At 53.7% G+C, this 22,329-nt stretch overlaps 6 protein-coding genes across 6 annotated transcripts; 3 read left to right on the top strand and 3 right to left on the bottom strand.

Moving 5' to 3' along the window:
* Positions 1 to 1,302: 1,302 nt before the first annotated feature.
* EX895_001889 (uncharacterized protein) lies at positions 1,303 to 9,061 on the top strand (the record flags this gene model as incomplete). Its single annotated transcript, XM_029882488.1, has 2 exons — positions 1,303 to 1,833; positions 1,925 to 9,061. The coding sequence occupies 2 exons, from the start codon at positions 1,303 to 1,305 to the stop codon at positions 9,059 to 9,061; spliced, it is 7,668 nt and encodes a 2,555-aa protein (XP_029741343.1).
* A 766-nt stretch (positions 9,062 to 9,827) lies between these two features.
* Positions 9,828 to 11,138, bottom strand: EX895_001888 (uncharacterized protein; the record flags this gene model as incomplete). Its single annotated transcript, XM_029882487.1, has 5 exons — positions 9,828 to 9,964; positions 10,073 to 10,134; positions 10,237 to 10,814; positions 10,924 to 10,971; positions 11,061 to 11,138. The coding sequence occupies 5 exons, from the start codon at positions 11,136 to 11,138 to the stop codon at positions 9,828 to 9,830; spliced, it is 903 nt and encodes a 300-aa protein (XP_029741342.1).
* Positions 11,139 to 12,469: 1,331 nt separating this feature from the next.
* On the bottom strand, positions 12,470 to 12,922 carry EX895_001887 (uncharacterized protein; the record flags this gene model as incomplete). The annotated part of the gene is made up of 1 exon (XM_029882486.1): positions 12,470 to 12,922. The coding sequence occupies one exon, from the start codon at positions 12,920 to 12,922 to the stop codon at positions 12,470 to 12,472; it is 453 nt and encodes a 150-aa protein (XP_029741341.1).
* A 2,157-nt stretch (positions 12,923 to 15,079) lies between these two features.
* Positions 15,080 to 17,731, top strand: EX895_001886 (uncharacterized protein; the record flags this gene model as incomplete). Its single annotated transcript, XM_029882485.1, has 1 exon — positions 15,080 to 17,731. One exon carries the CDS (start codon positions 15,080 to 15,082, stop codon positions 17,729 to 17,731), a length of 2,652 nt encoding a protein of 883 aa, XP_029741340.1.
* A 941-nt stretch (positions 17,732 to 18,672) lies between these two features.
* On the bottom strand, positions 18,673 to 19,371 carry EX895_001885 (uncharacterized protein; the record flags this gene model as incomplete). The annotated part of the gene is made up of 1 exon (XM_029882484.1): positions 18,673 to 19,371. The coding sequence occupies one exon, from the start codon at positions 19,369 to 19,371 to the stop codon at positions 18,673 to 18,675; it is 699 nt and encodes a 232-aa protein (XP_029741339.1).
* A 1,077-nt stretch (positions 19,372 to 20,448) lies between these two features.
* Positions 20,449 to 21,315, top strand: EX895_001884 (uncharacterized protein; the record flags this gene model as incomplete). Its single annotated transcript, XM_029882483.1, has 1 exon — positions 20,449 to 21,315. The coding sequence occupies one exon, from the start codon at positions 20,449 to 20,451 to the stop codon at positions 21,313 to 21,315; it is 867 nt and encodes a 288-aa protein (XP_029741338.1).
* Positions 21,316 to 22,329: the final 1,014 nt, after the last annotated feature.

Genomic DNA, 22,329 nt, shown 5'->3' with positions numbered 1-22,329 from the left:
GCTGCCAGCATCCTTGGCAACTTTGTCAAATGCAACCAGCCCTGTCTACGTCTCGTAGCTGTTGAGTTCTCAAGCTGTTTTGCCAATCTTGGACATGGACGGTATATGCAGTATTATTCACGTGCGTGCCTTTGTTTCAACAGTCTTTTGAGGGCCGAGCAACTGCTATTCAAGATCTAAGAGACCTCATCAGACAATACACAGGCTATTCTTGCGCTTCACGTGCATCAGCTAAGGAGAGCACGCTGCAATGTTGGTTTTGAAGTGCCAGGAGTCCTCTACCTTCGGCCGGCCAGGGTAGACTTCATATACGAAGCCACGGTACGGCTTGAGGGCGCTCTGTGCGTTCTCTTCAGGGCTCAGTCTAAACGGCAACAACCAACCAATCTGTGCGTGAGCCAGAGGAGAGCTTGGGCCCCTGGCGGGAGCAGTTTTTCATAGAAGTAAATGACACTGCATTACAGTTCCCATGGCGACGCTCAGAACCCTCCTCGTCTAAACTGTACTGCAGTCGCTTCAGTTGGAGAGCCGCGGACAAATAAGTGACGTATTTCGGAAACGACCGACACATTCCAACGACTTGGCAAAATTGCGACACTGCTCAAAACGGATATGTTTCGGAAAAGACCGAAAATCCCTTGCTACAGTAAATTCGCAGAGCATCTTTGACAGCAAATTGCATCCGGTTCACGTATGCTCCTCATCGGTTGCTCGATCGACTGGTCTCAGCTCGACGCCGACGATATCAGCGTGGTGCGTCGTGTGAGACGGAACATGTCCTCCGAAACACCGTATGTGAGCCTAGTCACACCAAGCTGCTCCGAGAACCTCAAAACTTGGTCTCGACTGCAGCTTGGCGTCGGCAGTGTCGCTGTTCGGCCCATCGTTCCTGTCATGAGCAGCTAGTTCCCCCGCATTGATGCAAACAATTGGACACCGTTGCCTCTTCGGGAAGTACTCTTCGCTTCCGGCGCAGCTTCGCTACTCCAGAGTCCAGGTCGCTGCCCTGGCTGCCGTTCCGTTGACACACCAAGTGATCGTCGCTAGGAGCCTTCGACAGTGGACTCGTTTGGTGGTTGTGTTTCCATTGTTCGCGATGGTAGGCTGCTTTTCACCACCACCATCTATCTTTGAACCGCCTTTGCCGCTGCCAGGTTTCGACGAAAAAAGGCACGTATCAACAACTTGAAGGCTGACGAAGGCACTCGTAGCCAATGTCTCGCAACTCTCATAAGCAGCCAGAGTCAAAATCATCCTCTTCATCATCCAGTTTAAGCCACCAACCCTCGACACTCTAAGATCATGACCGACGATGGCTACGGTTCCCAAGAAGCCTTGCGCCGTCGCAGCGTGCCTCGACACAATGGCGAGCCCAGATCGTCCTCAGAGGTCCAGTACTTTCAACCAGGCCAACCCGTTGGCTTCCTCCGTGCTCGCGGCACAGCCTACGAGAAAAAGTACCTCTCCAGGAAACTTGGCTGCTGCTGCCTGTTTGTCGCTCCCTTCATGCTTGTCGTTGTGCTTGCGATCACTTTCTTTCCAATCCTCTACGCGCTTGCCAACCATACACTTCATACCGCAGTCTTACACATCTACCAGTCCAACGTAACATCTCCGGGCAACACATCCTTCCCCATCACCCTTGAAGGCCAGGTCAAGAAGGTTGGTATCTTTCCAGCGCGTCTCTTTTTCCGCGAGCCCGTGCAAGTCTGGTGGGTCTTGCCTCCAAAACCAGGCCAGCTTGCTTCTCCTGGAAATTTGGAAGAAGTCAATCTCGGTCAGATGTGGTTCGACTCTATCGGCGCCGCAGCAGGCCATGCAAGGATCAAACAGGTACGTTGTTATACTTTCCCTCAATCCCACCAACCTCGTACAGCCCGCTGTATCTGAGACCAGTTCTGTTCTCCTATCATCTCAAACACAGGCCACCAACTTCGAAATCCATAATGTCGAGGCGTTCGGAGAATTTGCAAAGTTTCTCATTACCCAACCAGAGTTCACCTGGAAGATCAATTGCAGCAGCGTCCATGTCGAAGCATTCGGCTTTCTCCCAACCTACAAGAACCTCGTCTTCAATAAGCACGTTGTCGTCAAAGGTTTCAATAACTTCGAGCGAGTAAAAGTGCTCGATTTTCAAATACCGGGTAGCGACCCCCAAGGCGGCGTAACAATTTCGGCTACGGTTTCGCTCTTCAATCCCTCGCCCTTCGGCTTTCAGCTTGGGACGCTCGACGTAGCCCTTTTCTACCAAGGCATGTACCTCGGCCCTGCAGGAACCACAGATCTCAACGTCACCTCTGGCTTCAACGTCGCAACCCTCACTGGCAGGCTGCTTCCTCAGACCGACAATGCTACTGCTCTCGAGCTGCTGGGAATTGTATTCACTGACTACATCAACGGCCAAACTGTTCCCACCCTTGCTCGAGGAGTGTCGGCTCGTCAGAACAACGGCGAGTCGGTCGGATGGCTGAGCGAAGGTATCAGTGCTCTTGAGCTCAAGGTACCTCTTCGATCCCCTGTCCCCATCAACCCCATCAAGGGCCTCAACATAGGCTCGTTGTCTCTTGCCTTCACCCCAGAAACGGCATACTCGCCCATCGCCTTCTCAAGCGCAATCGAAGCCGAGCTTGCTCTTCCTTTCGGCATTCCCCTCTCCATTGTCAACTCTGCAAACTCTTTTACCATTCTCTATCAAGGCGTTCAGGTCGGAACCATCAATTCGGCATACTCCAATGCTACAACGCAGCTCACTGTCATCAATTCTGCAAACGCAGCTGGTACCGTCAACTTAACCCTGCCTCCTTCACCTTTGACCTTAGCAAACGAAACTCAGGCAGCCCGCACCGAGCTTGAGCTTTTCACGAATTACCTCACGCTCACCAATGGCACTGCGATTCGTGTGCAAGGTGCTTCCAAGGCTATCACCGACACTCCTCTGGGTCGCGTCGTTCTCGATGGCATCCTCTTTGACGTCGATAGTGGCTTGCTTGGGCTACAGGGGCTTGCGGCTTATCCCACGATCATCAACCAAGTCGACGCAACCGGCGGCACACCGCAAGGCATCAACTTGATGGTCGCTACTACCCTCGTCAATCCTTCCAACCTCAATCTGAGCTTGGGAGACAGCTCCTTCCAACTCGTCAACCATGATATCATCGGAGTTGTCACCATTCCCAATCTCAACTTGATGCCCGGTCGCAATGACGTTAACGCCACTGCAAGTTTTGACGCAAATGCAAGTCCGTATGGTCTAGAAGCTCTCAATCGCTACATTTCTGGCCAGGACACCGACATCGAGATCAACGGGTTCTCAGGTTCGACCAACATAGCATCCCTGCGCTCTGCTCTGTCTCAGATCAAGCTCAAGACGACCTTACCAGGATTGAAAGCAACTCTGATCAAGAACGCCAACCTGACCGTGCTTGAAACGACAGGGGTCACGGACAACATCGCCAACGCAACCGTCTTCCTAGCCAATCCTTTCACGACACCGCTGACGGTCGACCACATTCGAGCGAATGTCACTTCCCACGGCATCTATGTAGCTTCTATCGACACGCCGCTGAACTTCGTGGCCGCGGGCCATGCAGTCACGCAGTCGCCACCTGTCCCACTGGGCCTAAACCTATATCCGCCGGACCTCTTTGGTCTTGTGAGAGCCCTTGCCGTGCAGAGCGGGCAGGATCCTGTCTACGTCGATGCACTCGTCCAGCTTGGTGGCTATACCATGACGCCCGCCACGTCAGCCAACTCGCGTCGTTGGCTGGCGGAAGAAGACCAACAATTTACGCATGATGCGAACAACGATCTGGCTGGACTGACCATGGTAGGGTCCAACAACTTCCAGGCGCTTGTTGGTGCCGAACATTTGTCTCAGCGTGGGCTGGAGCAATCCCATTGGCTTCAGAAGCGCGCTAACATGTTCACAGGCTTTGACCTGCCGAGTTACGTTGATCGCGCCTTCCGCTCTGCAACTGCAAATCTGGAAATTGTTGCCGGCGCCTCCATCGGCGACTACGCTACTACCTTCACTTTGGCGCAGCAGGATGTGCCGCTGGGGACGGACGTCACGCTGAATAGGCTGCTGCCGGTCCTTGCACGGCCGATCGTGCAAAAGATCGTGGATGGTGCTATCCTCAACATTGACAGGGTGACCATCCTCGATCCTCAGCAGATGACTTTCCGGGCTGCTCTTCAAGGCACGATCACAAATTCGGGTCCCTTTGATGCCACTCTTCAATTCTCTGGAGGACTCAACGTCACGTGGAACGGGCGTCTGCTGGGCCAACTGGCAATGCCGAATGTCTCGTTTGTAGCAGATATCGGTGCTACACTGGAGATCGTGTCGGAATTCGTGGTTGCCGACGTTGGCTACCTCACGGAGTTCACGCGGCAAATGGTCACCGAACAGAGCTTTGTCTGGAACATCGCAGGCGAGAACCTTCGTGTGGCAGCCCTCGGTATCGAGGTCGAAGGAGTCTCTTTCTCCAAAAATGTGATCCTCAGTGCTTTCAATGGCCTAAGGAACAGTGTGATCATCAACTCGTTCGATCTACCATCCAACGACCCGGCGGGCGGCATACACCTCACTGCAGTTACGACCATCTACAATCCTTCGCAAGTCGGGGTTCAGCTTTCTCGATTTGGCGTCAATCTAGCTCGCAACAGCACTTTGCTGGGTCCCGGCTCTGTTGCAAATCCGTTTGTGCTGCAAGCTTTAGCCACCACAGTGGTCCCATTGGAGGGCAGATTGATACCTCAAACCACAGATCAAGGCCTCGCTGTTCTGTCCGAGGTTTTCCAACGATTTATCGACAACATCAACACGGACGTGACGGCCTCGGGGGACTACGCTGGACCAGCAGATGTCACTTGGCTGAACGAAGGAATCAAGGCTCTGGTTTTCCAGGTGTCCTTACCTTCGCAGAGTTTCACCGTGCTACGCACTATCTCGATCAACCAAATCTCGCTCTTCTTCACCCAACCCACCGCGTGGAGTCCTGCCACCAGCTCAAACGAAACGCAGGCCGCTTTCTTCTTACCTTTCGCCTTCCCTGTGGATATCCAGCAAGGCGGCGGTAGGTTCATTGCCAACTATCAAAACCAAGATGTCGCCGAGCTCAACATACCGCTATCGCCCTCAATCACGGACGTCACGACGCGAATAGTAACTTTGATGTTCTCTAACATTCCTTTTACCGTCTACGGATCGGGTCACCGCGCTTTTTCCCAGTTCTTAGCGGATACCACCGCAGGTACCCAGGTCACGTTCAACCTCCATGGCCAAGCAAATACCAAGATCAACACTGCCTCTGGCCTTGTGTCGATCAACGAGATTCCTTTCAACGTCGATACCAATCTATTGGGCTTGCAGAATTTGCAAGCTCGGCCGGCAAGCATCTCGAACTTGGACGTCTTTCACGGCTATCCTTCCTATCTTCAGATCAATGCTGACGCTACGCTATTCAATCCTTCCCATGTCACCATCGGTGCTGGCGACGTCACATTGGATGTCTTTTACATGGGCAGAAAGATCGGTACTGCAGTGATCAACGGTCTAGTCCTCGTTCCAGGCACTAACATAGTTCCGACACAGGTCCGCTACTCTCCGCAAGGTGCAGCCAATGTCGCAGCCGGACAGCAGCTTCTGGAGAACTACGTGCAGGGCGTCGTTTCAACGATAGCCATTTCGGGATCACAAGACACCACTCCCATCGAATCACTCAAGCAGGCTCTCTCAGGTATCCGCCTTCAAGCCGACATCCCACCGCTGAACCAGCTGCTGATCACTAGAGCGAGGCTGGTCATTCCGCCCAACATTGCTCAGACAAGCGTTGCACAAGCCAACGTTGACCTACGCAATCCCTTCACGGCCTCGATAAACATCCTCAAAGTCAAGGCTGATGCATTGTACCGAGGCATCCTTCTTGGCCACATCGACTCGGATCTGTCCAGCGCACCGATCAGCGCTCCAGGCCACACTACCGTGACATCCAGGTACCTTCCTCTCAACTTCAACTTGGATCCGAAAACCCTGATCCGCTTTGTTCAAGCAGCTGCAGCTGCAACAAACACAGACCTCGGCCCTCTGCCACCGCTGTTTGATCAAGTGCTTGGACAAGCTTCAACGCAAACAACGATCAGCCCGTATCCCGACTTCAATCCTCCCAACTGCCATTCTGGGAATCAGTTTGATGTTCTCGGTGCTGTCCTTCGCACTGTACAGGGTCTGCAGACGACGCTGAATCTGCAGACAAGTGCCAAACTTGACGACTACGCGACCAATCTCAACATTGTTCAGCAACCAGTGCCCACTGACACGGACCGGAGTGTCCTGTACCTTCTTGGTCCCGCCGGTGCACCGATTGTGCAGAACATCGTGAACCAGGCAGTACTCAGCGTGAGAACCGCCAACATCACGGGGATCACCAACACGGGCTTTGACGTTTCGCTGCAAGGCTCGCTAACCGGTACCGGACCGTTCGACGCCTTGATCGAATTCACCGAACCGCTCACAGTGACGTGGCAAGGCAAGAACATCGCTCAACTCTCTCTACCTTCCATTTGCGCGTTCGCCAACGTTGGTGTGCCCGACCTCTCCACAAGCGGTCACTTGACGATCACCAACCTTGGTGCTTTCACCGATTTCGCCACTTACATCTTGCACAACCCATCCTTCCAATGGACCGTCTCGTCCCAGCATCTTAGGCTCCGGGCTTTGGATATCATCTTTAGCGATGTCGTGTTCTCCAAGACGATCGACTTCAAGGCTTTCAACGGTCTTCCGGGTGTCACTGCATCCGACTTTAACGTTTATGGCGAGACCAGCAATTCGTTGCTGATACGAGCGGGCGCTTCCATCCCAAACCCAGCCACCCTTGGCATTCAGCTCGACACCGCCAACTTTGAGATCTTCTTTATGGGGACTGACATTGGGCCGGTGCATGGCAGCAATGTGTTCCTCCCTGCTCTTGGGACCATTAATACGACGCTCGAAGGAGCCATCACATCAAAGTCCGGACGCGATCTGCAAAACACGGGGATCCTGTTCAGCAACTTCCTCCAGGGCCGGACGCAGATCATTCAGGTTCGTGGTGTTTCGGTCGTCACGCAGGCCAACGGGAATCAGCCTGTCAACTGGCTCAGCACGGCATTCAAAACACTCAGCTTGGACGTGGCGCTTCCGGGACATATCTACAAGCTCATCTTCTCCATCATCATCTCGGACTTCACCATTTTCGTCCAAGGCGACCCTGCCAACTCGTACGTGGTGCCTACGAGCTCCAACTTGACGCTCGCAACGTTTGCAAATCCTTTCACCTTCAGTTTGCAGCCGATCCAAGTGACATCCCATATTAATCTCTCGTATGCCAACGGCAACACGGCGTACCTCAACTTGCCACCGACCAATGTCGATGCGGGAGTGTCGCATGGTCCGAACGATATACAGGCGATTCAGCTCATGTGGCGCCGACAGGATCTTGTCGCTGTTGACCGACCCAACTTCCAAGCGTTCTTTGCTCAGCTTACGGACACTGCGAGAGGTACCTTTGTTATGAGTGGTTCCAACGATGTGGTAGCCAAGACAGTGATAGGCAACATTCCCATCGCTGCGATTCCGTTCAGCGTTCCCACATCGCTAGCTGGCGTAAACAGCTTCAATGGGGTCGCTAAACTGTCCAACGCGGTAGTTAAAAGTGGGTCACCAGACTTTGTGTGGGTGCCGCTCCAAGTTACATTAGCCAACCCATCCAACATCACAGTCTTTACCAATGAGGTGTTCCTTCCGGCAATTTTCCGGGGCACCGTGGTGGGACGAGCCGAGATTCCGGCCCTTGGTCTAATTCCCGGAGACAACGTGGTGCAAGCATACTTCTACTACGCTCCCGCAAACGCCAACGATTCGACCGCTCAAGAGGTCTTTACGCTGTACATCCAGCCCTCCATCTCAGACGGCGTTACACCACAGTCCGTTCCGCTCACCATCGACGGTACACGGGCACCAATGACGAATCTTACCCCGTACGACTCGCTTCGCCCGGCCATCGCTGGAGTTAAGGCGAGTACGGTGCTCGATGGCATTGGATCTCGCATCGTGACACATGTCAACGTATACCTGACCACCGAAACGGTTCTCACGGGACTTGCCAATCTTCTGCTTGGAGGCACTACGTTGCCTGTTGTGGAGATCGATCTAACTGCTCGGAACGATTTGGGCGCCAACCTCTACATCATTGCGCTGCAAACCTCGGCAAAGAGGGCCGGTACGAAGCCCGTGGATGCAAACAACCCGGATGCACGAGTCTCGTTCAGGTTTCCGACACCGTTTGCTGTGCCAGCGGGAGCAAGTGCCAACTCGATCAGAGTTCCAAACGTCGTACTGCCCAAGGGACTTTTGGAATCATTGCCTCTCATCGGTCAGAACCTGGACCTGTACAACAATTTGCCGGTCCGAGTCGGGCGTTCGGTCAGCGACAGCTATCTAGCACCGGGTCTCAACTACATCGAGCTCAACGTCGACACTACCTACAGTCTGGATCTCGGTGGGCTGATCATCCCGTTGAACGGGCCGATCCAGACGATCGAGCAGCTGTTGAACACAATCCTGCAGGCCGGAGCCAACCTGGGCAGCATCCTAGAGGGAATACCAAATCTATTGACGCAGGCGCTGCAGGGCAATCTCCTCGGTGGTTTGGACCAGGAGGCCAAGCAGGTCGTGTGCACCTTGACACAGCTTACAAATGGTCTCACTGGCAACATCCTGGAAGGTATCCTCAACGATGCCAACTGTCCAAACCGTCCTTCGTCTTCGTCGGGTTTACCATCAGCTACTGTGGCCTCTAGCTCGACTACTGCCACCGGCGCCGCCTCTTCGTCGACGACCGCCACTTCGGCATCCCCTAGCGCTGCCGCCACCACAGCGCCTTCATCGGATAGGTCCTTGGAGCCGACAACCCCAGCAGGTGAGCGAGCTACGCCTGCATCGCAGATGCCGTCGACTCCCACGCCTTCAGCTCGCGTCGAAAGTGGATCCCTCTCCGCTCCTTCTGCAACAGCTTGAATGCGCTGTAGGAAACTACTCTTCTCGTCTTTACCTCTCTTTTTCCTCCTTCTCATCCCCTGCGCTCGCGTGTTAAAGTGCCTGTCTTTCTCCCTTCTCCCTGCACCTTCTTGTCTAGCGATAACTGTGCCCCATCTCTCCTTTTCTCTGTGACCATCCAGTAGCGTTCGACGTGTTCTAACAGATGCACCTAGGCAGGTGTGGATAGAAAGAGTCTTGAACGTCATTGCATGCAAATTTTACTCATGGTTTGCAGCGATAGCGCGAGAAATCATGTTGAGAGGATAAGGTTGCGCTGTAAAGATACCATGAGGCAGATTTGCCGTCAAGGTCCTTGCGGTTCACAAGGATAGTGCTGAAAGGAGTGAACCGCACGTGCACGTGAAGAGCGAGCTGAAAGCTAGGTTTGGACGACCTGTGTAACGCAAAGGGTATTTCAAGTCCGAGAACAGGGACTACTCACGGACAAATTTGACCAGTCGAAAGCAGGAAGAGGCCAAGAAAAAGTCTCCGAGGTGCTGTGTGAAACTGTCCTGGGGCCGGGACAACAACTCCCTCCGCTTCAGCATACTTGTCACACAGAGACGCTTGATAGGTAGAAAGTCACTGAATAGACAATCAAACAACGAGAGAATGTGTACTGGGGAGCCAAAACTAGTAGCAGCGTTCGGAGTAGACAAAAAAAGGCGAAAGAAAGGCACACAGCAGTGGGGAAACAAGTGCTTGCAACATCTTCAGAACACTCCAGGACAGTCGTCGAAACCGATCATGCCTGCTCCGAACGATTGCTCGGGTCTTCCTGCATGTCTTTGACTTGGTGCTGGTCTTGAGGTCGTGCTCGCGTTTGCAGCTGAAGCTTGTCCACCCAAGAAGTTGGCAGATAATGAAAGGCACTAGCAGCAACTGTTTCGACAAATGGGGTGCATAGGAGAACGACGTCCAGTCGAGTCAGTCGTCTTGGCCATCAAGTGCGTACAGTTTGCTGTGGTAGCTCAAACTTCAGAAACTTACTCCCGAAAATGCCAGCGAGGAACAGCATCGCGGCTTGAGCAGCGGGTTCGTCAGTCAAGATCCTGTTCAAAGGAATGGGGAGAAGAGAGCGTATGCAGACCATCACGTCAGTTGAGGTTGTCTCGCAAGATTGCGGGGATGCAGCTGTTGTGCAGCACACCTACTTGTAATGTCCGAGGACGCCAAATTCAGCGATGGCGATCACGAATCCGAGAATGCTGAGGCCTAGTAAAGTGCGGCTGAGCCATCGCGGACGCGCTGCGTGGCCTTGCTTCTCCTTCCAGACGTGCAGAGCAAAGACAGGCACAACGAGGAAAATCAGGATGGCAATGGCCATTCCAACGGCGCTGACAGCCAGAGGAGCCTTGATGCCGTGGGTGCTATAGGAGCGCCTGCTATTGGAGGCATAGCTAGCGTAGCCGTAGCCGCTACCAGATCGGTTCGAGGAGGAGCTGTATCCTGAACCCGAGCTTGAACCATAACCTGAGCCCGTGCTCGAACCATAGCCTGAGCCCGTGTTCGAGCCATAGCCTGAGCCCGTGCTCGAACCGTAGCCTGAGCCCGCGTTCGAACCATAACCTGAGCCCGTGCTCGAGCCATAGCCCGTGCCCGAGCCCGAACCTGAACCCGTACTCGAACCAATTCCCGAGCTTGAGCCGGTGCCTGAGCCCGAACCCCAGCCATAGCCATTGCCTGAGCCGTAGCCAGACCCAGATCCACCATCAAGACCCGAGCCCCAGTCCTAATAAAAAGTGGTTGCGCGGAGGAAGCACGAAAATGTCAGCCGAGAGGTGAGCTACGGATGTTGGTCTCGAAAACATGGAGCAAAGGCAAGGAAACTAGACACTTACACTGTCGATGGAGTAGTCTTGGCTAAGAGCACGGTAGGCTGGCAGGAGCTGTATTCGATCATGAAATCCCAGACAAAGCGGGATTGAGTTAGTGATCTTCCAATGAGTCAGAACGGGCCAAACGAAGCGCTACTCACGTGAGCAGTGATTGACCAGCTTACGAGCGAGAAGATGCATGTGAGCACGGATGACGCAAAGGCGATGTTCGATTCCATCTTATGAAGGCTGGGGAGGGGGTTAAGAGGTCGCAGAGGTCGCTGGGAAGCCAAGGGAAAGGTTAGACAGTGTTGCGAAAATGGGAGCCGTATCGACGAGAAGCTCGATACTTATACTAATCGATGGTCTTGCTTCCACCAACAGCACCCTTTTCTTAGCGTCCTGACCTGTTAGTGTTCAGCTGTTCAGTCGCAATTGCATGGCCGCTTGTGTTTTCAATGACGCAAACTTTCGGAGGAAAGTATGCATCAACCCGAGGCAACTCATCGGACCCGTCAGAGGCAAGCAAGCCTACACTCGGGCAACGTCCAAGAACGGAAAACAAAGGCAAAGTCTTCCTCTTTGGGGAGGAGAAAGAACGAAACAAGGAAAGAATATGCATGCATGGCGATCGCACAAAGGGGCCAGATGAACTTTGTTGCCGTAGCAATCCAGCCTTACCTGCGGTGGAATGGCAGCCGATTCACTGCCTTCGGTTGACTCCAAACGCGCGCAAGGAGGTGTCAGACCACTCTAGTTCAGCAATGCGTCGGGTCTCGCACAGTCTGACACCTTGCTCTCGGAGAAGAAGAGGCTACAGCCTCCGCGGGGATGATTGCCAAGACGGCGATTTCGCCGTCTCCTCTGCGGCTTTTCTCCAAGTTGGCTGGACAGAATGACGGATGCCACCAGCCGAATACCGAACTCAATTTGGCAGGTGCGATGCAGTAGCATCGCTGCCCGGAAGCGTCCGCCGAGGCATGACAGTTCAAGTCGTCTTGACAAGGTAGGACCAACTTAAGGTGAAACACTGCTAAAAAGCGGTTTCGGATTCGTCCGATCGAACGTTTCTGCAAGCCGGTTGAGATTAGTCAGCTGATTCTCGCTAGTGAGGGGTTCTTGTTAGTGAGTCCAGACATACTTGTAATGATCGCTTTTCGGGTGTCCGTTGAGGTTTCATGCTTGGCGTGCATAAGGCACTCGGTTGTGACTCTGCCTCTAAGCGACCAATGGTGTCAGTCCAGCAAATTTTCCAAGCATGTGCACGTGCACGTGCAGCGTGAGTGCATGTCCTACCGTTGGTGACGTTTGTTGGCTGCTTGCCGTAACCTCCGTGGACTGTTCTGGAATCACGTCTACGTTGCTCAGTCCCGTGACCCATCTTCAGTCCATATCTATGCTTCAGGCTCGACGCTTCACACGATTTCCTCTGCTGTTGTCAGATTTGGAGAGAACAGGTGGAGATTATATTTCAAAGCAGAGCCATTGATGAAGAAAGAAGGATTGAAAGTGGACAAAGGGAACGGCCCAGTACTGTATCTGGCTCCTATCGAAGCTCATGATGGTGCCGTCAAATCCATTGAGCCCCGAGAAGGACACCAAGAGCGACTGTGGTAAGACTCATCCAGGACGTGGCAGAGTTACCGACAACATTTCGACTAGCAGCGTTTGGGCTACCGCTCTTGGTTCCCCCAGAGCTGGAACCCGAAGAACCTGAGCCAGAAGAACCCGAGTTTGCATTCGAGTTTGCATTCGGATTGCCATTCGAGTTCTGGCCGGAGTTCGAGCCGGAAGCAGAGCCATTTCCATTGCTCGAACTGGAACCAGAGCTGCCGTTAGCGGAGCCCATTGCAGAGCCACCGCCGGCGCCATTGCCCGAGTTGCTGGCAGAGCCCATGCCAGATCCAGAAGCAGATCCCGTCGGAGTAGCTCTGGGCATAGAGGCGGACCCGGCAGCACCGCCGCCAACACCATTACCGGATCCGGCGCCGCTACCGAACGAGCCACTGTCACCGTTGTTCATACTACCAGTTGGGTAAGCTTGTCCATTAGCCACCTCGCTGGAGATCACACCGAGGTAAGAGTGGACATCGCTTTGGGCAGACCGAATCTGATCGGCCTGACCAGGGTATGCGGCTATTGCAGAAGAAACCTGCCTATCGAAGCTGACGGAGAAGGAAGCAATTTCAGCTGGATCGGTGAGCGGGGTGTCTTGGAGATTGCTACCAAGCCCAGCTGGTACAACAGGATGCGGAGAAAATTGAGACTTTGGTCAGCTTTCGGTTTTGGAAAAACAGGAAGGCAGAGGACGGAGAAGGCTCGGAGATGAGCAGCATGAGGCAGCGCGAGTAACTTACCTTGTCTCTGGTACAAGGGAGCTGGCGTAGGTTCCAGAGCAGTGACAGCCACCGCGCAGGTGACGATGGCGAGCAAGCTGGCAAATTGACACTTCATCTCTGCAAACACAGTAAGGAAGGATGGCAAGAACAATAGAATATGAAGATGGATTAAAACCAAGGCGAATGGCGATGGGTGCGAAGGGGGTTCTTATACGTCTTGTCGGAAGCGAAACATGTGACTCTGTTGCTCTATCAGAACAAGTGTTCTGTCTGGACCAAGAGTCTCTCTGCCTTCAAGGCATTGCCCCGACGACTAGAGGATCGTCGCCGAAAACGCCGAAACTCAGCCCTGGAGGCCCCGCTGAACGGAGCAGTGGTAGGGATTCTCATCGGCACGCAATTCGAGAGGACAGGAAGGGACAGAGGACAGCCAACCGCGCACCCGAGTAAGGCAAGGAGGGGGTGCGATGTAGCTGCATTGTTTCAAAACGATGGCCTCGAATAACAGACGCTATGAACTGGTCAATGGGGGCGAACCAACGAGGGAGCGTCGCCAGAGATCGTCGCCTTCTCTTGGTTTCTCCTTCGACAGCGACCCGCGGCACAAGGCGGCAATGAATTATGTCTCGGAAGCGTCCGAAACAGCTGAAACACAAGTGTTGTGTTGTGCGAAAATGCCTGGATATTCGCTGCCTGGATGTTCGCTGCCTTAGCCTCCGTCTCTGGCATAAATCACAGTAGGGATGCTTGCATACCCTCTCTACGTCTCATGTGCAGGATCTTTTCTCGGTATGCTACTGGGTCTTGCACTCTGGGTTGGAACTAGTGTCTTAGGGCACTTGACTTTCTGCTGCAAGCGCCGAGGTCGAGAAAGTACGACACGCGAATGTCTCTGCAGGCGTCTTGAACGGAGAGCTATACCACCAGACCGCGGTTTGCCTTGCTGTTAGGTCTGCACTGGCCAAGGACATTCCGGAAGCCTTGTCAGTCTGCAGTGAGCTCTATGCTCCAGCCGCAGATCAGCACGAGGTAGGGGAAATTCGAGTCTTGCTCAAAGACAAGCCCAGCGACACTCGTTGACGGTGATTCAGGGTGGACAAAAATTGCACCGGCACTTTGATTGGTCCGCCATGCCAAGCAAGCAATGCAGATCATAAGCAGATCATAGGCTTTCAAAGCGGTCCGTGGACTGCCCAGTGCGACCGATGCCTCGCTAAAAAGGAAGATCAAGGCCCAACTACCGGAAGTCGGATATTATTTACATTGATCAATGCACATGTCTCGGGATACATACTCAATAATCGGGTGGAAAATTCCGAGTTCGGCTGTCTGATTTGAGTTTTCTCGCAGGGTCGAAAAGGCAATTTTCAAGGCGTCGGCAGCGTCGATGGAATGCAGACGTGCAGGTCAAGCACACATGCCTGCTTTGTTGACGTTACGGTTTAACAGCGTGCTTCTTTTCCGCCAAATTAGTTTGACTCACTGCTCTACCACTGTCACGCTCCTGGCTCGACCGGTCCGCTTCGGCGAATTTTCCGTCACTTCCATCGTCCCTTAGCGCACTGGTCCTGAGGCATCTGCTTGAGAAATACCTATGCACGCCTCTCTCTGACGCCTGATCCGGACCCTGCGCCAGTGTGGCTGAGTCGAAATTTCCACATCCATGTGCCCTGCCTGTCCCTTCCCTCCACACGGCCATCAACATCGGTCCCGCTGTCTCATCCTTACAAACCGCTTCGAAGCGTTGCCAAAGCTGTTGCTCGGTAGCTCCACCCTTGCACTGTGAGCTCGCGGTAGCGAAGCGCATCTCGTGTGCTCCACTACACTTCGGATACCGCAACATGAGCCCGAGAAAGCGCAAGCAGCCTGATCCGGATCTAGGCAGTCTGCAGCAGTCCGATACATCGTCAAGGAGCAACTCGAAACTGCCAATTGCAACTTCATCCTCATCCGTGGAACCGCAACCCAAACTCGTACACGGCAACGCCAGATACAACCGTATACACTATGCTTGCCTCGAATGCGCCCGCCGTAAGCAGAAATGCAACAGAAAGAGGCCCTGTCAACATTGCATTGAACGAGGCATCCCCGAATCCTGTAGGCCCCATCCATCACACGACGACAACTTGGACATTCCCCAAGATCCCGATACAGAACAAAGGCTGCGGCGTATCGAGCATCTTCTCGACGACTATCTCCCCAGGATCCTAGTCAAGGTCGACAAAGACTCTCGCACGTTGTCCAAGCCTCTCTCCCATCCTATCAACAGCCAAGAGCTCTGTCAGCAAGCCATTCCTACCTACACAGCTACCGCCCAAGATAGTGCACAGCTAGAGGATCCAGATCCAGACCACCTCGAGCCCCAAGGCAGGCTTAGCCCCGAAACGGGCTTGTACAACAACGGACCCACCAGCCACATCAAGTCCATTCTCGGAGACCTTCCTGGAAGTCCGCAGAGCATCCAGCCGCTCAATTTACCCATCAGAACCGTCGGCTCTAGTTCGGATTTTGACGAATCCGTCATGCGGTACGGCCGCCCTGCTCCACCCTCTCACGAGCTGCTCGGCGCACTCATCAGCCGCGATCACTGCCAAGTTCTCATCGATCACTATCTCACCCAGATTGACTGGATGCGCCAACCTCTGCCCCGAACCCGACTTCGCCAGGCGTTCGACAGCTTTTGGCAGTCTGGTCCCAAGATCACGGCCCACAATATCAACATCTTTGCCATCATGTGCGGCATTTGCGCCGTCGCTGCTCTATCCGTCCAGCACGTTTTGTTTCCAAGTCGCCACCAAGAACGATCGCAATTAGCCAGGCATTTCCATTACGCAGGCAGAAAAGCTTTGCTCATGAGTACCATGCTCGGATGCGAAGACGTCGATCAAATCATCGCTTTCGTTCTGTCATGCCATTTCCTTGTCCTCGATCGACGAGTTGGCGAGTCCTACATTGTTGGCGCTTCTGTCGTTCCAGCTGCGCTCGCCATTGGCCTCCATCGTGATGGCACCAAGCTCGGCCTCCCACCCCAGCAGGTCGAGCTCCGAAGAAGGGTTTGGGCCGCGGTCTATTGTATGGACCGCGCTCTAGCCGTACACACGGGCCGTCCGGCCCTCTTGGACGATCGCTTCTGCGACACCCGCCTCGTCGATGATCAGATCGACTTCGACAGCAGGAGCCTCTGCACGGCCGCATCACGAGCACAGCCACTTCCCTTTCCGCCTCCGTCTGTCTACACCCTCACCCTCTACCGCCAGCAGCTTGCACGCCTTGAAGGCGAAGCCGCCGCATTCTCACAGACCCTGGGCAGTCACATTGGCATCGGCGATGTGCTCGCTTTCGACCACAAGATCCGACGCTTTCAGGAGACTCTTCCTCGCTACTTCCACGCGAGGCTGACGGAAGACGGCGTATTTTACGACACTTCGCTCGACGCCACCTATCCCTTTCTACTGACGCATCGGTTCCTGCTCCATTCGGACATCAACGCGCTGCGCATCGTGCTGCTGCGACCCTTTCTGCTTCGTTCCAGGCGGTCGATCAGTGCAAGATTCGCTCCGGCTCGAAAAGCGTGCATCGAAGCTGCGCTGCACAATGCCGAAATGCTTCGAACTAGCGTGCGCCATCTGCGAGCCTCGGTCCCCACCCCAGAGCAGCGATTGGTGTGGCGAGCACAGATCGGTACGCAGAGCTGGTTCCAATCCTTGCTCGTCTGCGGTCTCGGGATGTTCATGGAACCCTCTGCCCGCATCGCTTCCAGGCTCAGGTCGCATCTGGAATATTACATTGAAGAGTACCATGGCAAGGGCTTCATCGCCATGGACGACATGAGCGAGCGCGAGGCCAAGGTGATCAGCATGTTTATGTCCAGATTCGAGCAGATGAGCGAGGCCGGTGCGCCAGAGGAAGCACACTCCAACATGCATCCGTCTTCGTCGTCCGACTCGGAAGCTTGGCATGCCTCGTCGTGTAACGGCATCGCAAGAACCGAGCCTGGTACCGCTCGATTCATCGACGGCAGGCAGAACCGAGAGCTAAGATCAGCACCTGGATCGCTACTTGAGTCGAGAGACGCGTCTGCAACTGGCAACGTCGAGCTGGACAAGGCTGGAGCCTATGGCGATTCGGCGTTCAACACCAAAGTCAGGAGCCGGTCGCTTCAAATGCCGTCGGTGACCAACGAGCAATGCAGCCCACCTCTTCCAGTCGGAGCTGTCCAACATGGCGGCGAGGGACATGCTCCCGTGCCGATGGGCATGCCTCCGTACACGGACCCAAACGTCACAGCAAAGGAGTTCCAAGTACCGCCCAGCTCGATGCGCCTCGCATCTGCACTGAGGATGGCTCCTTCCTCATCGCTAGACCAGCTGCTGTCGCCGTTCGAGGCTTCTGGTAGTGAGGCTACCATGGCGAGTGCTTCGTCATCCGGATCTCAAAACCCAGACGTGGATCCTGCTTACTGGCAAGCTTTGATCGACAAGATCCTATCATGACATGTACGTTGCTTCGTCAACAAATCATTTTTGGCGCTCAGTGCTTGCTTGACGCCATCCCACTCGTATCAGCAGAGTACGGGAGAACTTACCCTTCCAAGGGGCTACGAGTATGAGTGGGATATTTTGTAATACAAAACATAGTATAACATGACACGACATGACAGAAAACAACATAGAGTGACATGAAAAAATGGAACAGGGAAACACGTCGGAAAGGAATTGATGAGTGCGAGCAACTCCAACCCATCTTGATCTTCGACTTAGTGGCTCGAACGGTAGAATAGCGTCCATTCAGTAGCCCAAGCACTTGCCATGTAGCAGAACAAGCGTTCTGCATCTTTCGAGGTCGGCGGCCGTAATGATGCTCTCCTTCTTTTCAGAGGCGTCCGGCTTAGTCGCACGAAGCCATACAGTAGCTTCGTAGGCGCGATGTGTTCCTGGAACACAGCAATTGTATCCCGGACTGCAAGTGAGAAGAGCAAGGGACCAAGAGGATTGGCCTGAGCCACGCCTTGGCTGCCTTCCAACACTTCACAGCTGCCTACCGAGCGAGCGAGAGTGACGCTAGGCTGACCATAGCGCCGCTTGGCCGGCGGATAGAGGGATGGGGAATGCTGGACGGTGGCAGCACGGGAGATGCAATTGTACGCATTCTCAAAGTCGAGGGCAGTGAACCGATCAAAGAGCCGATAGCTGGCCATCCTTGCGTCTTTGGATAGCGAAGAAGCCACCTACACTTTTGTAAGTCAGCCAAACAAATTAGGTCTGGCTGCTCACTCCACCCGCGGCCAGCTTTCCAAACTCAGATAATTTGCAAGGTCTGCTTACTTTAGGCATCTGAAGGCAGTTTTCACCATTCCTACGAAGACCGAATCAAATGTGGCTTCTGATCAAAGGGGCTGAACTATCTCTTTTTGTGTCTTCTACGACCGCCACCTCTATTCAGCATCTTCAAATGGAGGGAGGCCCCAACTAGCAGGGTCAAAGTCAAGCAATGAGCTGATCGTCTGTGAGGCACCTATCTCGTTGTTTGGGAACAGAGCCTGAACGTTCGGGTCCGGCACCCAGACCACATGCATACCCGCAGCCTTGGCAGCATGAACACCAGGCTTGCCGTCCTCGAGCACTACTACATTCGTCTCGCCTCCTCTCCAATGCTGCGGCCCATCCATACTGGGTCCAAGATCTCTGAAGCCCTCGACCCAGTGATTGCCAAGAAGCCTCTTCGTCGCCGCTTCATAGGACGCGTCTGCAAAGAGGCCTTCCCTCGCGGCAAGGAGGAAGATGTCTGGAGCAGGCTTTCCTCTTGCCAGCCTTATGTCGTCTCCGCAAATGATTCGATCGCCAAACAAACCAAACAGCTCCGGATGGGGAGCGGTTTTCTTCTCAAAGCTCTTGCGCGTGCTGGTGGTAGCAATGCAGATTGGTACGTTGTGCTTGTGCAAATGCTGCACGAGGCGTAGAGCACCTTTCATTTGAGGTACCGAGTCGAAAGCCGTGTTCAGCTTTTGGGCTTCAAGCTCGAGAAAGCTGTCGACGGTGAACGGGCAGTCCGGGCCGAAAAGGTCGCCATCCTTGGCCGGGGGCCAGATCATGGAGAGAAGGGTGATGGTTGACTCGGGATCGGGCTTGCCCATGATACTGGCCTTGATCTCCCATGTTTGTTCCTTGCCGTAGGGCTTGAGAATCTCGTTGCCCACATCGGTGTAGATTTTTTCAGAGTCGAGAAGAAGGCCGGCCGTCCATGTCGAAGAGGACGGCTTTGACTTGGGCGAAGGAGCGCGTCTTCCTGGTTGTCGTCGTCATCCTGCTGTATCTGTTTGTATCGCGCTGTTGCCTGGCGTGGATGCGTTCTGAGACGCTACTCACTTCAGCCCTTTTTGCCGTTGCGGCCTGTTCGCAGGTTATGACGGCGATGAACCTGACGCCAACCAGGCCTGTCTGCCCCGACCAGAAGGGTAACGCAAGAGCATAAATAACGGATCCACGGAGGTCCGTGACTACTGAGAAATTGTCAGAATTATCAAAAGTAGCGGCAACACTCCAATTCTCAACCGGTTTACAGAGATAAAGGGTAGAGAGGATTGTGGTGTGGTGGGTGAAAAGAACAGACCGATCAACGCTTGGAGGAGAACGATCGAGACCGAGATCAGAAGGATAGTCCAAAGTCCAAGTCAATGATAGCTTCGACTGACCAGGACTGGTTTTTGGTGACGGAGAGCAGTAGTTGTGTTGCTGCTTGACATCTGCTGGGAGAGTTTGTGTTGTGAAGTTGGAGAGATGGACAGGAGGAGGACCAGTGGCATTTACTGTATCTAAGCTCGAACATTTCATTACCGGATCTTGGACGATTTTACCGTAAGACTGCCAAATTCCGTTCGCGTCTGTGTGCGTTGCGTCGGGGACAAAATAGTTGTATCGAGGTTATTTAAATATTAATAAATACTGACGAGTGAGGTCAAAGCGCAGTCAATCTATAACAAATGCCCGGAAACATGAATGGGCCGCCTACCAAAGGGAAAGGAAAAAGGTATATCTGGCTCGGGACAGCCGTGTCTACTTGCGCATCGTTGACATGACCTTTCTTGTCACCTCATCGTCCTCGCCACTGGGCTGGCCTCGTACAGATTGGTCCAAACCAAGCCCACGCAAGCGACAGCAGTGGTGGCGTTAAAGACAGTTTCCCATCATCACCATCGTCGATCCGACACGCTATGATTTTTCCGATCGTGATCACCACATCTTATCAAGGTGAAGAGCACCGCAATGCTTTGCAACGTAGAATCATCGAAGCCATCGAGAAGGACACGGGAATGGGAGTTGGAAAATGGGCCTTCTGGGGTAACTTTTGGTTCTATCCATACTACAATCGCAGCTCCACAACCCTGACACCAACGCAGCTCTACGAGGTGCTGGACCAGGAACTGGACCTTTTCTTTCCTGAAGAAGCATTGCGTGACTTGCAAGCATTGGAGAAAACATATAGCCCTAGCCCACGTCACATTCGCCAACCTGTCATTCCAACATACTATAACGAGTATGAAGAGTACGAAGTCGAGCAGGAAGAGTGGGTCAACGAGCGCATGGCAGTCGTTGTCGATGATGAACAGCTACGAACCGTTAAACTCTTTATGGTTGATTGGTTCGATATGTACCGGCGTACTTGCCGACGTCATATGAAAGCTGGCGATACGCTCAGCAAGGAGCAAATCGAGTTTGCAACGAATACTGGTAACAGCGACGAGGAAGATCAAATGGACGACGAAGGCAAGAACCCTTTAAAGATGGGGCAGAATAGCAACGACGACGGCCAAGAAGACGTATGTCTGGCGTTAGGACACAAATATGCCGCATGGTTTCTGGGTAAGAAGACAGCGAAATGGTGTCGATTGCGAGGCATCCTCGCGACTAGGATCCTCCCAAGCGAAGTCAGCGCTGCCTTCGTAAACCTGTCGCAGGCTAACATGGACTTTGAAGATTTTGTCGAAGACCCAGCGATCACAGCCGAGTCGGAAAGGCTAAGTCCTCCTCTGGTACCTCCCACGAGCGAAAGTGTGCTCCAGAGCGATCGAACTGAGTGAGAGCTCGCCAGTGATTCGACCACTGTCTCATTCGCAGCAGACGAGTGCCATCCTACTTCAGTCCAGAGAGATACAAGTAATGATAATTTTGCCCAAGCATAGTGCAGTAAAGATTGGTCTCGCACCCGCTTACATGATACCTGTACTGCCGACCCCGATCCGGCTCGATCGCGGCTCATCTGTATTCCTGGTGCTTGATAGAGGCCCACACCCCCATGCACCCAAATATGCTCTAACCTACCTCTGGAAAGTCAGACGCAGGGTTGCCGGTGTTGGGCTAGAACAAGGCTGTGTGCGGCTCTAGAGGGCACAGAACGCCGAAGGCGAGCCAGCAAAGCAAGCGAGTTTGATCGCGGCGAGACACAATTCACCACTGAGCGAGGCCAAGTTTTGGTTGAACCTCCGCGTGGCAAGCTAGGGTTAGTGAAATCGTGACAGCAATGAACCAACTCTCAGAGCAGCCGTCGTTTGATGTTTGACTTCGAAATCAGCTGGGCGCCGGCGTTGTGGACATCGTTTGATGTACACACTCTGCCATCAAAGGCTCTCAACAACACGAGGATGAACTTTGCCAATAAGAACTGCCTGTGTTTGGCAAACAATAACGGTCCCCATTAGCGTGAAACTAAGACACCGGTGGCAGCTTGCATCGATGCCGTTCTACAGTTGCACTGTTTCAAGCCGACATCTGAACGACTCTGTCAAACGCACGCCGATGTTGGCCGGTTCGCAATTCGTTGCAACATCGCACCCGCTTTGAGGAGGTGAGTGAGCTTGGGGTAGCCTTTGAAATGGATTATTCCATGTGGCCTTAGTTATAGGGGTTAGGGGGTTAGGGTTAGGGTTAGGGGTTAGGGTTAGGGGTTAGGGTTAGGGTTAGGGTTAGGGTTAGGGTTAGGGTTAGGGTTAGGGTTAGGGTTAGGGTTAGGGTTAGGGTTAGGGTTAGGGTTAGGGTTAGGGTTAGGGTTAGGGTTAGGGTTAGGGTTAGGGTTAGGGTTAGGGTTAGGGTTAGGG

The sequence above is a fragment of the Sporisorium graminicola genome, chromosome SGRAM_12 (genome assembly GCF_005498985.1).
Source record: "Sporisorium graminicola strain CBS 10092 chromosome SGRAM_12, whole genome shotgun sequence".
NCBI classification, from domain to species: domain Eukaryota; kingdom Fungi; phylum Basidiomycota; class Ustilaginomycetes; order Ustilaginales; family Ustilaginaceae; genus Sporisorium; species Sporisorium graminicola.
Note: the sequence above shows the minus strand (reverse complement) of the source record. Positions and strands in the feature narration are given on the sequence as shown.